The 16,318-nt window shown below is 39.2% G+C and overlaps 1 protein-coding gene across 2 annotated transcripts in view; it reads left to right on the top strand.

The window, feature by feature from the left end:
- Positions 1–16,318, top strand: part of POU6F2 (POU class 6 homeobox 2) — a 468,326-nt gene that overhangs the window by 91,570 nt on the left and 360,438 nt on the right. Inside the window, exon 2 of one of the 2 annotated variants that reach the window (XM_059932888.1) lies at positions 8,470–8,641. In XM_059932888.1, the coding sequence (XP_059788871.1) occupies positions 8,470–8,641 (172 nt within the window). Of the gene's footprint in view, positions 1–8,469; positions 8,642–16,318 lie in introns of those variants that run through there. The other variant, XM_059932889.1, reaches the window with a different exon arrangement.

The raw sequence follows: 16,318 nt of genomic DNA on the forward strand, positions 1-16,318 counted from the left end.
ACTGTTTGATTGATTATGTTGTCGTTATTTCATGTTACGTTGATGGGCTGTTTTGCTTGTTTATTTGCTTGTTTTTGTTTAAATACAGCTGTGTCTGATGCTCTAATCTTTAATTGGAGTTGTCTCTAGACCACTAGCATAGTTAAGAGGATGTGGCACTCATGGTGGGACTTGGAGAAAGATAGAAACTCTTTCTGTAGCAACTGACAGGGGAGAAGGAGATTGTATGCTTAACTGAAGTTCAACAAACCTCAACAAAAAGACAAGAGACTCTTAAACTGTGCCCATATGTACAAAACGAAATACCATCCTCTGACACCAAAGCAATCAGATATTTTGCAATCTTTTTTTTTTTTTAATTTATTTTATTTATTTACTTTTGGCTGTGTTGGGTCCTCGCTGCTGCGCATGGGCCTTCTTTAGTTGCAGTGAGTGGGGGCCTCTCCTCGTTGTGGTGCGCGGGCTTCTCATTGCGGTGGCCTCCCTTGTTGCAAAGCACGGGTTCCAGGCGTGCAGGCTTCAGCAGTTGTGGCTCACGGGCTCTAGAGCGCAGACTCAGTAGTTGCGGCGCACGGGCTTAGTTACTCCGCAGCATGTGGGATCTTCCCGGACCCGGGCTCAAATCCATGTCCCCTGCATCGGCAGGCGGACCCTTAACCCCTGCGCCACCAGGGAAGCCCAGATATTTTGCAATCTTATTTTATCCTTCCAAGATGGTTCTGGGCATTCATCTTAACTAACTATCCCCTAGATAAAATGTTGGGGATTGGTGGAGGCAACAGTGTAAGTTGCCCAAGGCATCTTCTGAACAGGGGTTCTGGACTCTATTTCACTCTGTAAATGACCATGCCTGCTCCCTAAGACACTGTGGGTCGTCACCCAGTGTAGTGGGTTATGTTGCAGTGGCCTAAGCCAGATTTTATTTGCACATTTACTGGGTTCTTTTTAGTGGTTGATGGCAGTCAGTAATGATTCGAGATGGGGGAGACCTTGCTATATCCCCAAAGCCTTCCTACCTGGTTATAATGAAATCAAGCTCTGAGACCAAAAGCTGCCATAATAACATAGTTATTAAATATCCCCAAATATTATTATCCCCCAACTTATTAATCATCCCAAAATAGTTTGTTCAGCCTGTCTGTAAGCTTGATAAAGTCATAGCTCTTTGTCATTTTGGGTGAACAGAGCACATCTGGTATGGAAGGTTCATTAAAGTAGGTATGGCAAGATTCTAGAAGCAAGATGAGTTTCCCTCACGGTCAGCATTAGGCAACTAGAACTCTCTGACCCAAAGATTGGACATGGGACAGTTTGGGGGTCAAACCTTAGGCCACTAGCCCCAAGAGCATAAGCAACAGGACTTGCTGGATTCTCAATATTCTCTGGTTGCAATCACTCAAGGGTGGGGAACGTCTCCAAAATATTTTAGCCAATACGTATACCTTGAATATGACTAATTTAACCAAGTGAGAACTCATTTCTAACCTCCATTCATGCTGATCAACAGTTTCAGTCAAAATTCACATAAATTGTACTGATGAGCAAAATGTAGGGTGCGGGGGTGGTGGGCAGTGAGCAGAGGTAGCTGTGGCATCTGTGGGGGCCACGCCTGGAGCAGGGACTTCCTGATGAAACACCAGCCCTGGAGCATGAGTGCTGTTCAAGGCAGCTGACCGAGCCCAGGGTGGACCTCAGGGGTCAGAAAACCTTTTCTGTAAAGGGGCAGAGAGTAAGTATTTTGGTCTTTGAAGGCTGTAAGACAGAATCTAGGCTGCCCTTAAGGAAGGGACTTGACCTTGGAAGAGGCCGGTCCCTTTAGGCAAAGGCAGCTCCTGGGAAGGACTCAGGGGTGAGCCATCCTTAGCCAGCATTCCTGGCAGCTGGGAAATGAGTGCCTTGGTCCTAAAGCAGGGATCTGGGTAGCACATGGCAGCATCCGCTGTAGTGTGCACTTCTGGCCCAATCGGAAGGCATGGAAAGAAAAACAACTCGCAGTCCATTGGATGCCTTAATGAGGGCAGAGGTGTGGTGAAAAATGGTCCCTCTGTGTAACACTTTCTACCTTTCAAAACATATTCACATGCAGTATCTGTACATGACCTCGCTCAGGTCTCATATTTTTCCCTTGAGATATGTAAAGCCATGTTGGTACAGAGTCCAAGATGAAAGAGATGGTGATTCACGGCCAGTCATGCAGATGCTAAATCAGGGGATATCCATGAAGTCTCCTGAAGTTTCCTCAGTACTTCACTCTCAAAGCCCAGCATTTATTTTGAGTTTTGAATGCCCTGCTTGATTTTCACAAATATTCATCTTCTTTATTATGGGATAGATTAAATAAAATGTTGGCCACACTAACTAAAAGTAGAGAGACGAGAAAGAAAAAACAGTTGTGAGGACTGGGTTGAAGAAGGCAGCCTAGGCTGGGATCAGCATGTTGCTGTGACAATCTATTGTGGGGTTATCAAGGGTATATATGTTTGAGCTTTGTAATTAAATTTATTGTAATGCAATTTTTTTGTCTGTTGAGTATTTGCTAAAAATGTGGGCTTTCCAGCTTTTCTCAAAACAAGTTTTGTTTGCAGTCTAGGAAGTGACATTTAAAATAAAATAATCAATCAATGGTGGGTAAATTTATGGTGTTTTTAATGTCTTGTGATCTTCATTAATTTTCAGAATTTTTAGCTATATATACACACATATAAAGAAAAACATAAAAATAAACTATGGTCTTATTTCCAAAAGTCAAATAGAATATCTTTTTAAAACTTATTGATAGAAGGAGGAAGTATTGCATAATACTTAGAAAAATTAGAAATTCTTTGTAACTTTTGGGGGAAAACATTCTTTGGTACATTAAATTTCATATTGAGAACTAACTTCATTAACTAACCTTAATAATATTTGGTAATTGGTTAAAGAAAGAGAAAAATTGTTTTTTCTTTCCATGACTAAGGTAACAGAATCCACACTTGAAGTTTCCTTTTCCCTAAACCCGCTAAGGTCAACTTTCTTCCTCTTCATTCATTTATGATTTTGATTTTTACTTCTCAGTGGGAGAAATTAAATACAAAATGTGATGCTGTCTTTGCATCTTAAATTGTCTGTAGGTAATTTGTTCCACTGATTCCTAAATTGAAATGTAGCATTTTAAGGGGGGGGGGAGGGAAACCCAATATACTTTTTTTTCTTTATAATGGATATAATTTTTCTATCGAATTCTAGAAATAGATCTGTTGAGTGCAACTTTGCCCTACTCTGGCGCTTTGTGACCAAATGAATTGTTGCCTTGGATTTTTGAAGGCTGCCTGCCTGCCTGCCTATCTTATTTATATTTTTCTCAAAGCTGTTCTGATTGCCTGCTTCATAGTTGGTTTGTATGTACATAAAAATATGCTGGACTGAGTTCAAGCTCAGTTTAGAGGGGCGAGGGTATTTCCATCGCGTGGCTGCCACCGGACACGGATGTTTTGCTGAGTTAATAATAATCTCCCTATCTTTAGTTTCCCTGACTATAAATTGAGAATGATTATGCTTACAAAAACTCTGTTGGTTAAATTATTGAAGGCCTTTAGCTGAATTATATCTTTGTTTATCTGGTATTATTTTTAACAGCCTGGTGAAAGCCCAAGTCGAATTCTTTCCTTTGCACAGTGCCCTATATCTGCTCTTCAAATAAAGGTTTTACAACAGAAATACATGGGGACATCCTTATTTAAGAATTAAAGGGTATCAGAAATTAGCATATGAAGAGAGTATTTACAGTTAGTATACACTAAGCTGTGTATAACTGTATATGAATAAACGGTAAGGAACATTAATCAGGTAAAAGAATGTGAGAAGCACTGGACAGATATGTATTTGTTGAAGGCGTCTAGCCTATTATTATAGAATAGTTAAAAATTAGAACTGTAATTGACATTAGCTGTAACCTAAGCAGGCACAGTCTCAGATGTTTCAAGAAGCACGAGATCCGTTAGATAATATAATAAAGACTAAGGAAAAGGTCTTCCATGGTCAGATAATTCTGGGAAGTGCTACCTTAGGCAGAGTTGAATTGATTTCTTTCCTGGTAGACTTGTCTGCTGTGTTTTCCGCGTGGGCATGATTGCAAAAATCCTTTATTGTAGAATCTCTTTTAGGACAAGTGTTCTGTGGAATGCACTTTGGAAAATACTGTTTTATTTTGACCCTTTCATTTTCCAGATGAGAAAACCGTGGGTGAGAGTGGTTAAGTGATTGCTAAGATTATGTAGAGTGTGACAATCTCTGATGTCCTGTCTACCATTCCCTGTCACCCCATGGATTTTACCCAAGCAGCGTCAGACAGAGAGGTATTTTTTTTTCTGGAGTCTGAAGAGAAGAAGATAGTATACACAGCATACTGTGGGAATCGGTTATCCAGGGTTTAACACCCTTCCCAGTCCATAATTCAAGTTCTGGGAAACCCCATGGGTTACCTAGTCCATGAGCCTCGGTTTTTTTCACGCAGTAGAGGGTGCTGTATAAAAAGATGCTGATCCTTGGAAATGAAATCTACTGGGGTTCAAAATACAGCTTCACCACTTATTAGCTGTGGGGTAAGTCACATAACCTCTCTGAGTCTCAGTCCTTTTTCCCTAAAATGGGGTTAATACCTTGCATACTTTGAGTGACATTAAGTATATCTGAGGTGCCTATTTGGTAGAGGCATTCAATACATGCAATCTATTTTTATTTTTTAACAATGCACAAAGGAGGTTTAAATAATTGCTGTGTGGTTCTGATGCTGACTGCAGTCCTTTCATGGTAGGACATGGTGAAAATTTTTGAGATTTTGCTAATGGAATCTACATCTCTTATTTCTTCTTTTTTTTACTGTCTGGCTTCTTGGGTCTCTTATGACCCTTGTGAATTCCTGTATTGGCACATGCATCTCCTGTTCTTGCTTATACTTGACACTGTTCCTTCTTGGACAAGTCCCTTTCTTCAGTCAGGGCCGATGAACAAACTGCAGAGAAGTCCCAACTTCTACCACGCTAGTTGTGACAATTTCAGATTTCCAAGTAAGAAGTCTTCACCCACTATTTTTTGCCTGCACTAGCTCTTTCTGTTCCTATCTGCTGCTGCAGCAAACCTTGTACATGTGAAAGTTGTAGCTCTCTAACATTCTTGCAAGCGCCCACGTCGGTGCATGTTGGAAATCCTTTCCTTACTCGGGGAGAAAGGATTTCACAGACTGACATCGCGTTTGGCAGGGAGAAAACAACTTCCAAGCCAAGTGCTGCTTGAAAGAGGTACGCCCACCCCAGTCACTTATAAGACCGTGCTCAGGGGTTACTGCTTGTGACGCATTTTCAAATGGACCCCCCAGTGGCTATAGCTGTGCTTAAAAGCTGTCTGCTCTCTGCCTCTCTGGGGCTTTGCTGTTTAACCATGTCATGCACATATATATGTGGCCTACAACTGCATCATGGGAAAACGTAAAGCATTTTGTAAGATGAAAAATCAAATGAGTACTTGGATGACAAACTCCTGAATTTTCGAAGCTCAAGTCACTGAGAGGCACTAGTTGGGAACCTAGCCATGGATGAGGGTACCTAAAAGTAATTTAAAGAAGAAGAGCTAATGGTCAGTGAGTATACACCATCTGCCAGTACATGCTTTGCACACATCAGCCAGACTGAACATCTTAAAAGATTTAAGTGCACTTGAACTTAGCAGCTGCATTTCAGCTCCTCTATGGGATTTGGGATTCAGTTTGACCATTCACAAATAAAGCAGGAATAGAATATCCTTTTCTTAAGTCTGCCCAGGTACTCACTGATACATGCATAACCATGTTTGGCTTATCACGAGGGTAGTGAATGTCATTCTAAACACAAGTTTACCATTAACACCATCTTCAAAAATGCTCAAATGAGCAGTGTGGCCACAGAGACTGGGTGTCTCAAAGGCATGAGTCACACCCGCTCCTTTAAATCAGAGAGATTGAGGACTCAACCTTTTATAGAGTAAAATAAATGCACTAGAATTTAAACCTGGTCCCTTTCCTTCATGTGAAGCTATGAGGTAAAGCAGTGTTTCCTTTCCTACCTCACTCCGCTCTGCTTACCGAATCAGAAGAATCCAAACACGTGGTCTTTCTTAGATACATAGGAAAGAAATCGGGGGAAATTTGGAGACTTTTGTGTCTCCTTTCCCCTCTGCCTGCCCCATTCTCCTCCCCCCAACCCCCCATTTTCAAGTGCTCCAAACTTCCACCTCCAAACACAGTAAGTGAAATGCTAATCTATCACCAGCAAATTTAGGCTGACAATACTGTGAATCGACCGCATTGATGACATTGATTACATTTCAAATATTTACACTACAGTGAGACAAGCCTAATTTATTCTCTAAAGAGTTCAAGGTAGGTCTCAACCATTTCCAGTGGGGGAGACAATGGAGAAATGTTTGTGTTGCTATCTGCAATAATCTGATGCTGACAGAGAGTAGTATTTTATTTAGTAATTAACAGTGTAAAGGGGAGAGAAGCTGTCATGTTGGTTCTTAAGCTGGAGAATGTGATGAAAGATGATATCTGCGATCTCATCCTTTCTACTTGTTTAGGATTGTCAGGATGAGAAATGTCAGCATTATGAAAGCTCGGCTCTGCTCTTGATATGATAAAACCCTTCAAAAGCCAGTCTTCCTCCATCCCTCGTCCCCCTCCTTTCTCGCGCTCTCTCTCTGCACTTGCTTTTTATTTATCCTGTTTTGTTAGATGGCAGAAATATAATTCTTTTCTTTCTTCCTATTATAAGCCACCATTTTTGTTTTATTATATGTTTCACAACCCCTAATGCCCCACTGAAAATTACCTTGTTAAATGACAGTGTTTCAAAGCCATGAATCCTTTCCACCATTCCCTCAGAGGTTTGAAACAGTCAACAGACTGTAAAGAATAAATAATAAAAAAGTATTGATTATTTTGATGACTGTGAGATTCAATTAAGTATTAATTTTGCCCTCCAGTGGACCTATCAAGGTATTCAAAAGGGAGGATTCGGCTCAGCTAAATGCGTGCTGAGTGCTTCAGACTTAAATAGGGAGAAAATGTGTTTACCTACAGTATTTGAAGAAGAAGTGCATTGATGCACAGAGTCCAATATTTAAGTGCTGTGCAAATTAAGCCCTGGTGACAGTGACATTGTTTTCTGTGGTATGAGTATTGACTAAAGAAGTGAATTTGATGACAGCTTAAACTATTTGTATTGATTAACATTTTCATAGATTATCATGTGTCATATCAAATTCACTTTTCAGGCATGAATACATTAAAAAAAAATAACCCCAGGCTTACCGCAACCAATGTAATGATGGGACAAGACAGCATGCGGCCCTACCTGCCCCTGCGCTGGTCACCTGTCTCCTGCTCAGGAGCCATTTAAGCATGAACTTGGCAATAAATAGCTCCCAGAACACGCAAAAGGGGCACTTCCGGCTTTTCTCTCCCTTCTGCCTCTGATACCTGTGCCACCACAATAGCATGCGTCTTAGTTTGCAAATGGAATAAAAGGCTGCCCTTGGAAAAATATTGCTGATTCTAAAATGCCCTCCTAACGAGCTGAAGATAAAGGAGATTTAAATTATTGGGGGGTCAAGTTTGCCTTTTCGGAGGTGATCTTTGATTTCTTTTTCTTTAATGCTCTGGGCATAGGTTGCTCTAGGTATCCGAATTATTGAACAGAGTTTGTAAGTATTTTTCCAATTCCTTTCAAAAACTGTAAACCAATTTTCATCTCTTTTGTTGTTTGCTTTCAAGTGTTCATTTGATTTGGGGTCAGCTGAAGTCCCAAATCTGGGACCAGCGAAGTCAACTTCTAAGGGTGCTGCTAGAATTTACATAAGAAATCTCTTTCATTCCATTGAAAGCCTTTGGAGGACTCTTTTCTCCCTGTCTCTTTTTTCTGCTCTCGGGATAGGGTTTAATTGCTTCTCCCCCAGGGAGAGGGCTTCCTAAAATAGCCCTTGGGTCCTCCCTAGGGTGCTCCTTCCTTTTGAGTCTGTTGCCGAAGTACAAACCCCGCACTTTCTTTTTTTTTTTTTTTTTCTTCTTGCATTCAAGACAGCACAAGGTGTAAAAACATTTGCACAAAAGCACATCCCACAATTAAAGCTGTGTTGGTTAGGTTGCTTTCAAAGAAGTTTTTTCTTTTTTCTCTCTCTCTCTTTTTTTTTTTTTTCTCAGAAGCCTCCTGCATCTCTCTCATGCTAGTTGAGCTTTAATAGGGTGGGGAGGCATGGAGAACTCGGATCTGTGATAGCTCTTCACTTGACTGCAGCCAGCAATAACAGCGGGAGCAGTCAGAGATAAGAGAGAGGGGAGAGAGGGAGAGTCTGTGTGTGGAAGAGAGAGAGGAGAGGAGAGGGAGACAGAGGACACGCACACACTCAAGCAGCCACTTTTTTTTTTTTCCTCCCCTTCACTCTTTTCCCCCATCCTAGGATCCAATGATAGCTGGACAAGTCAGTAAGCCCTTGCTGTCAGTGCGGAGTGAAATGAATGCGGAGTTGGGAGGTGAGGACAAGGCTGCTACTTCAGACAGCGAGCTGAATGAGCCCCTGCTTGCGCCCGTGGAATCAAATGACAGCGAGGACACTCCCAGCAAGCTCTTCGGTAAGTCTGTCTAGGTATTTCATTTCACTCCTACCATGATGTCCGGAAGAGCCATCCACACCCTCACCCCCTCCTCTTTTTCTTTTTTTTTTCCCCCTGTTGTTCATTCCATTTTCTTCTAAGTACCAAAGAGGACCTCGGCATCTTGGAGGGGCCGAACCACCCCAGCTGGTGAAGCCAGCTGGCTGGGAGGGTGTCCTCCAAACTTTTCCCAACCAGGAACTTCCTCCTGCCCCTTTGCACTGGTCAGATATTGCTAGCGTCCCCAGGCTAGAGATCATGGGGAAAAAAAGAAGAGGAGAATCATCATCAGGAAATCAGTTCCATTGTGAGAATTGGTTAACGTTTATTGAATAAATATCGACTCGGTTTCGGGTTGCTTCGCAGCCTTTTGTTAAGGGGAAGGAGAGTAAAGAGTTATTATCTGTAGTCAAAAGACCAGAGAGGGGGACTGAAAAATATCAATACCGGTCATTCTCTGCCAGGTAAACAAAGGTGGCTACGGGAAGGGTACAAAGACATAACATTTTGTAATCACAATTAGAATGAACATCTCTTCTTTTAAAAGGGTGATGAGGGAAGAAAATAGGTCCTTGGCATCCCTCGCCCCCGCCGCTCCCCTTTATCAGAGGTTTATAGCCTCATCCTAATGTGGAGGCAGCCCAGAACCTTTTTAGAAATCTTCGTTTCGTAAACAAAACAAGAGCAAGCAGAGTGCCACTCCAGCAAAGACATCTGTCATTCAAACAGATGACACTCTGTAAGCCAACTCAAGCAACTGTGATCTCTAATCAGAAAGGGGAGCAGGCTGTGTTGAGGCGCGTGACTGAGTGATGGATGGTGATAGATGTCTCTGCTGGGAAAGCACTTTATGGGATAGAGTGACATTAGGCTCTCAGACCAGTTGTTCCTGAAACACTTGCTTTTAATTATTTCCAAGTGTTTATATACTTCTGACACTAAATAGATATTATCTATATACATATATAACACATACTAACCTGTTCATACATATATATACTAACCTGATATATATACCTGAGAGATGTATATGTATTGATCAGGCAGAGAACAGGTTAAAAACTGTCAAGTGCCTGAACTGTAAAGAAACACAACATCATGGCATAGACTCCTTTATTAAGAAAGTCATTAATTCAGTTAAAAAGATGAGCTTAAAAAAAGAAAACTATAGAAAAATGCAGCTTAGTTTGGCAACTCTAGGCCAGCTTCAACACAGGAGCTTTCCTCTGATTTTAAATACTCAGTCAAACATTAGAGGAGTATTGCAGAGAAACTTTCTGTATCAAATTTTCTGTTGGTAAAATACTGTTTTGTAGTTAAGAGTGTAAGAGATGCCAGTTTCAAGAAATTTTTTCATATGACCCTTTCTTGCAAAAGCGGCAATTCCACTTCTGACATAAATTTTCCATACCTAGGCATTAAGGTTTTAGCATTTTTACTCTAAAGAAATATTTTGTTGTAGTCTAAGTTTTTATCTGTGTAAGAAGAATTATGTCCTAAAACACTCATTTCATTTCAAGGGGTTAGTAAGAGAAGGCAGATAAAACTGTAAATTACAGGAAGGCAAAAGCCATGCTCCAGCCTCTTTGATGTTGAATATACTAATACTAAGCACTCTGACTTTTAAAAACTAATCAATTGTGAATTCAACGTAACTGAAGATAATGGATTATGTGTTCCTAAACTTTGCGTGCATTTTTTAAAAGTAAATGCTTTTTGTAGACTTTGGCTTAAAACCTCAACTTGTTTTTTTTTTTTTTCAAGTAAACCAATGGAAGGGTAATTAATTTGGCTTTTCAACATTTGTTTAGATTTTCCAATGTTGAAAATTGTCATAGATTTGTTATGTCACCTCTTACTGATTGGCATGTGTAGAGAAATAAGCTTAAAAAAATCCAAGGTGGGGGGGGGGTCAAAGAAATTTGGATTAAAAGTTCTTTGAAAATATATCTTAAGTGGAATCTTTACGGGGTAAACTAAGGAATCATAGTGTAGTTTAGAAATCTTAGCAGGTTTTAGAAGGTACTCATCTTTACTTTGGAATACTCACCTTCTGAGTTTGTGAGAGAGAATCCAGCAAAATCTACATCTTATATCTACTATTTCTTGTTTATTCACTTTTATTTGGTCTCTAGAGTGCTTTTTAAACACAATGTGAATATTTCCAGTTTCCTAATAGGTTAAAAGAAACCAGTAGATGAACAGTTTTGAAAACTTAAGAAAAAAAATTGGAGACAATATGAGAAAGACAGAATAGAAAGCAGCCCAAAAGAATGCTTTTTTTTTTTTTTTTTTTACAAAGTAAGCTGTGATTTTATTGTGAAATTCTCATCGATGGAAAATTAATTGAATATTCATTCTGTCCATTTCATTTTACAGTAATCTTACCATTTATTATCTCATTGGTCTCTCAGGTTTCCTTAGCTACTGGGTCTATTATGCTCTCACCTTTTAGTATTATTGGGACTTAGCATTAGGAACTCTAGTCTGTGTAACTGGCTAAAACTTTCTAGTATAATTCTCAGAATTTTACTAGAAAGCAACTAGTTTACTAGCAACTTTGGCAACACTTAATGGGTAGTAATTTAATGGACCATTATTTTACTTGACGTATGTTCAAGTTTTTTGTTTCCGTATATAGTTGTGATTATACTCTTCACTTGGTAATGAAGAATTATATTCTTCACGAATAACTGAGAGCATCCAGGTTTATCTCTAAACAGTGCTTTTCTAACATACTCTCTCAAACCATCATTCTTACAGCATATTCATTGTATTTTTGAAAACTGAGCTTCTGGAGTGAAAGGAGCAGATTAAGACAGATTTTTTTTTGTATATCTTGGTCTGTTTACTTTTGTGGAGAGACATTTACCAACGAGAGGAGACAAGAAGAGTTCCATTTTTTATTGTACCCGAAATTTCAGTATAAATGGATTTCTTTGGAGTATAGTCCCCCTTTTGTGTCTTGCTGAAATTAGCAGTCCAGAGGACAAGTCTGTTTCTCTCACAGTATGGCACCTTCAGCCCAAAACTACAGGAGGAAGGCTAAAACGGATGCCCTCTATGGATAAACAAAGGAAATTCCATTTGTTTATAAACAAATAAAAAGGAACCATTGGGCCTTTTTATGCCTCTCCTTAAATTGCACCTCTGCACTTAACAGCATCCAAAGGGAAACACACTGTGCAGAATGTTTCAGTGTTCTGAGAAGCTCAGAATAACAGAAGGAGAAACCAGAAGCCATATGCCAGCCTAAAGAGAAAGTTCAGAAAAGGGCCCTTGTGTTTTATAAAGAAATTACATCAGAGGTAATGTTTTGCTTAACTTGAACTGCCATGGAAACTAAAGTACAACTTAGGAGGGATGAATCCTCATTTCATTGAGAAATGTGTGGTTAGCTCGTTCTCTGATATCATTAAGTGGTACATTATTTATTCTTGTAAAGCCTGTGGAATAGCTCTTCCTTTTTCAGTTCCTGACTGTATTATGCAAAGCTCTGAGCCGTAGGAAACAGTATGGAGGAGAGTAGACTTGCACGTCAGGAGGTATTATCAGAGAATCTGGTTCTGTGTCTCCCTGTGTTTCAGCTGCGTGATCAGATGAGTGGTACCACGCAGGGCTGGTCATTTAATATGTGATGAGTGATGTACATATCCGAAACCACTCTCAGAACTGGCCTTTGGCAAACAGTCTCAAAGGGATAAGGTGGCTGTGTGTCTCCAGTGACATTTCTAGCGCTCGTGTCAATGTGGTGCTTCGGTTTTAGTTATGCCCATCAAGAATTCAGTGCTCCACATTCAGTCAAGTTGGATGCTAAAATTCAAATGGTAGCATCAACAGCTTGGTGAGGAAAATGGCCCCAGAAAGGATAAAAATAATATATATCCCTAGAAAAAATATCTGTACTAAAGTTTTCCCATGCAGTCTCAGCAGAAGAAGTGAGATCGTATAAAACATGCCCTAAATATTTTCTCTCATATATATTTGAAATTCGAAAGATGATTTATTAACAGTCCTCCTCCTGGGAATATTTTTATTGTTTCAAGTTGAACCTCATGATTGCTTTTCTTCAAGTCCCAACTACCTTGGGTGGCTGGGTTAGTTTCTTAGTGGTACCACACTGCACGGGAACTGGGCACACAGCTCTAAAGCCTTGAGCTGAGACATAAACAAACAAACAAAAAAACCATTTATAAGCCTTGTGCCTGAAATAAAAATTGGTGGTTGGTTTTCTCTTATGATATTGTATTTCTCTAGGTTAAAAGAAATTGCATGCAATGATACCTGTAAGAGTGGGTATTTTCAACGTCATTTATCTGTGAACTATTGCAAAAGGGTTGAAAGTTGGGTCAGTGATTCTTAGCTAGAAAATGCAGTATCTGTAGGGTTTTTCTTTTCCTTCCCTTTCCGTTATCTTTCTCATAGAAACATGCATTAGAAGATTTTTTTTTTTTAAATTGCCATCCAGTTTGACTTGATTAGAATTTATGGCAGTGGAGTCGTTTCCAATGACAAAAGGATAAAGGACTAAATTGTCTGTCACCCTTGAGACCGTGGTCTCTGCAGGTCAGCGTGGGGGTCACTGGTTGGGCGTTATAAGGACTGCACTTAGTGGTGAACCTGCCTCTTGCCTGTGCATAAGTGGAGGCCTTCATTATAGCATCACTCACTCTCTTTATTACTTTATTTAAACATCTTTCAATGCCTTGATATTTATAATATTCTGATAAAATACGCTGGGGCCAAGTAATCAGTAATGGAGCTTAAGCCCAAGAGGGTTTTAGCTGGGAGTTGATGAGGAAAATTCCCTGGAGAAATAGATTTACTGAAAATATGAACCATGTTTCTGGATCTTTTAAAGTTTCAGTATTATAGCCATTGAAAATGCATACTAATTTTTTCACTGAAGAGAGTGTGTTTTGTTAGAGAAACATTAAAACAGCATCTTTTTAAATCAGCTAACTAATCCGAGTAATAGATTTGAGGCTAAACCAGTTATTTAAAAAAAAAAAAAAGAAACCAGTAGAAACCTGTATTTGTGTAAGTAAATGAGATGCATAATAAGGTATTTGTCAAAAATCAATTATGGTTTCATACAAGCCCTTGTGGTGCTTCAGACAAGCCCTCGTGGTGCTGTTCTCTGACTACTGAGGGGGAAATGCACATTTAGAGACATTTCTTAACGTTTAAGAAAATCTACTGCACCAAGGTATTTCTTTAAAAAATCCAGTGTGTGTGTTTAGACAAATTTAGTTTAGTGTCCCCGACTCCTGGAAAACATTGAGATACTGCATTGATAAATAAATCCACTTTAAATAGCATTAATATGTAATCTTGGAAATAAAAATAAATTCTTATCAAATGGCAGTGATGTTCAAACTTCTCACCATGTTCGTTACATTGAGCTGTGTTCATTTCTACGGGGCACTTTGATGGAGGGAAGTGCACAATACATGACATAAGATTCAGTGGGGACTTTCTCAGTGCCTTCTTTTTCCATCTCTTTGCCATGCCTGGGGTACTCAGGTCAGACCTCTGTATAGAGAAGAAAGTTCTATATTGCAGTGTCTGGGGATGCTACTACCTGGTAACACATTAGTGAATCAAAATGCTGATACAGATTGACACTTTTTCTTTCATTTTGATTGCTAGGATGCTTATATTTTGTTGTCCTTGTTGTTAAATGGTCCTATAAAAAATCTGAAAGAAGACAAAGTATTAGAAATGACATTACTCTGTACCATCATCCCTTAAAATGATCCCATTGTAGTCTTTTTATCGTCTGGGATGTTTTAAGTTAAAAGTTATGTGGCAACATAGTGTTTTTGTAGTTCGTGCAGCTCAGTTTGTGTCATAATTAATAAATAGAGGTGCATTTCGGATTCAAGCTCCCAAGGCTCAGCCCTTAAGTAGATTGCTTTCTTTCCCAATTACCTGATTTAATGATAGAGTGAGCATTATTCTTTTTCGAGAATTGACCAAATAAATATTTTCCCCCACTTCAAAAATGAGATGTAAGTGACTGTTGGCAGTGGACTTTGCTGGTTATTAGACAGTAAACAGATAATTTGTGAGAGAGCAGGTATTTTCTTTGATTGGCGACCTTGCTGGTTTATGTTTGGGGATTAATAATACATCAGACATTCACACATTAAAAAGAAAGTAGATGTGAAGGAGGAAGGGTAGAGGATGCAGTTCTGCCATGGGGCTGCTCCTGATTATCTGGGCCTTCCCTGGGAACGGGGGCGGTCAGAGGAGCCGGCATGTTTGCCCAAATATGCACCTGGCTCCACTTCACACGCTTCTTGATTTTCTTATGCTAAAGAAAAAGATAGCAAAGTGTTTATACCAAACTGGCACCCTGTCAGGGGGCAATCTGTGTAAAGTTTCCTGCTGTCAGGTTAATAAATTTTTAAAAAATATCCAAAGGCAGAGGTAGCTAGAGAATGCTCATAGTAACAGTTGCCATTCTCCAGCAGATGGGTGGATGGGTTTTCTCTTTAACAGCCAACGTGGCTCTGGAATTTTCTCATTTGTTGTCTTCCTAGGTTCTATACTTCACTGGTGTTTTTTTCAGCTTTCCTTTTATTAAAGCCATTTCAGTCTTACTTTTTAAATGTTTTCCCTTTTAAATTTACAATGTCTTTTCTTTGAGAAGGAAATAAGTGAGCATACTTTGTTTCGAGGTGGTATTTTACAGTTGCACATATACCTTATGCTATGAGTCTGAATGAGGTTCTAAATCTGTCAACACTGGGCTTTTCTTTGGGAATAGCTTCACGTAATGTTTCTATTAAAATTCATTCATAAAGGAGTATTTGGGCTTTGGCAATATGGGGGCTTCTGATGAGGTGTGTTTATTACGCCTGTTGACCTGACTCAATATTTTAAATGTAAACTCCCACCTTCTGCTTCTCTAAGTCAGAAGAAAACGTATCTAAAAAAATGATACAACTGAACTTATTTACAAAAGAGAAATAGACTCACAGACATAGAAAACAAATTTATGATCACTAAAGGGGATAGCGGGAGGTGGGGGGGAGATAAATTAGGAGTTTGGGATTAACATATACACACTACTATATATAAAGTAGATGAACAACAAGGACCTACTGTAGAGCACAGGGAACTATACTCAATATCTTGTAATAACCTATAATGGAAAATAATCTGAAAAATAATATATATATGTACATATATGTAACTGAATCACTTTGCTATACACTTGAAACTAACGCAACATTGTAAATTAACTATACTTCAATAAAAAAAAATAACTGATATAAAAAAGAGATAGTCCACCTGAAAAATAGTCAGATTTCATACAAATATGAAACAAGGGCACACTAGTTTGGTGACATCTCTCTCTATGTTGTGGCAATATTGTGAGCTATGAAACATGGACTAAGTCTTTAATGGGAACACAGAGGTCAGGAAAAAATAACACTGAACCGCTTTTGGTTGAAGAAAGTTTGTCATTCTCAGGGAAATGGAAATTAACTTTTTGGGTAAGTGTTCAAAACTCATTTTGAAAAACTACCCAGTCAAGGCACATAGCTGCTAACTAGCTGCTAACATCCCTTTTTAATTGTTAACTGATACTTTAAAAAAAAACCCTAGATGTTAGATGAATGTCTGTATTTCATCTGAGGATTT

Source organism: Balaenoptera ricei, chromosome 9, assembly GCF_028023285.1.
Source record: "Balaenoptera ricei isolate mBalRic1 chromosome 9, mBalRic1.hap2, whole genome shotgun sequence".
NCBI classification, from domain to species: Eukaryota; Metazoa; Chordata; class Mammalia; order Artiodactyla; family Balaenopteridae; genus Balaenoptera; species Balaenoptera ricei.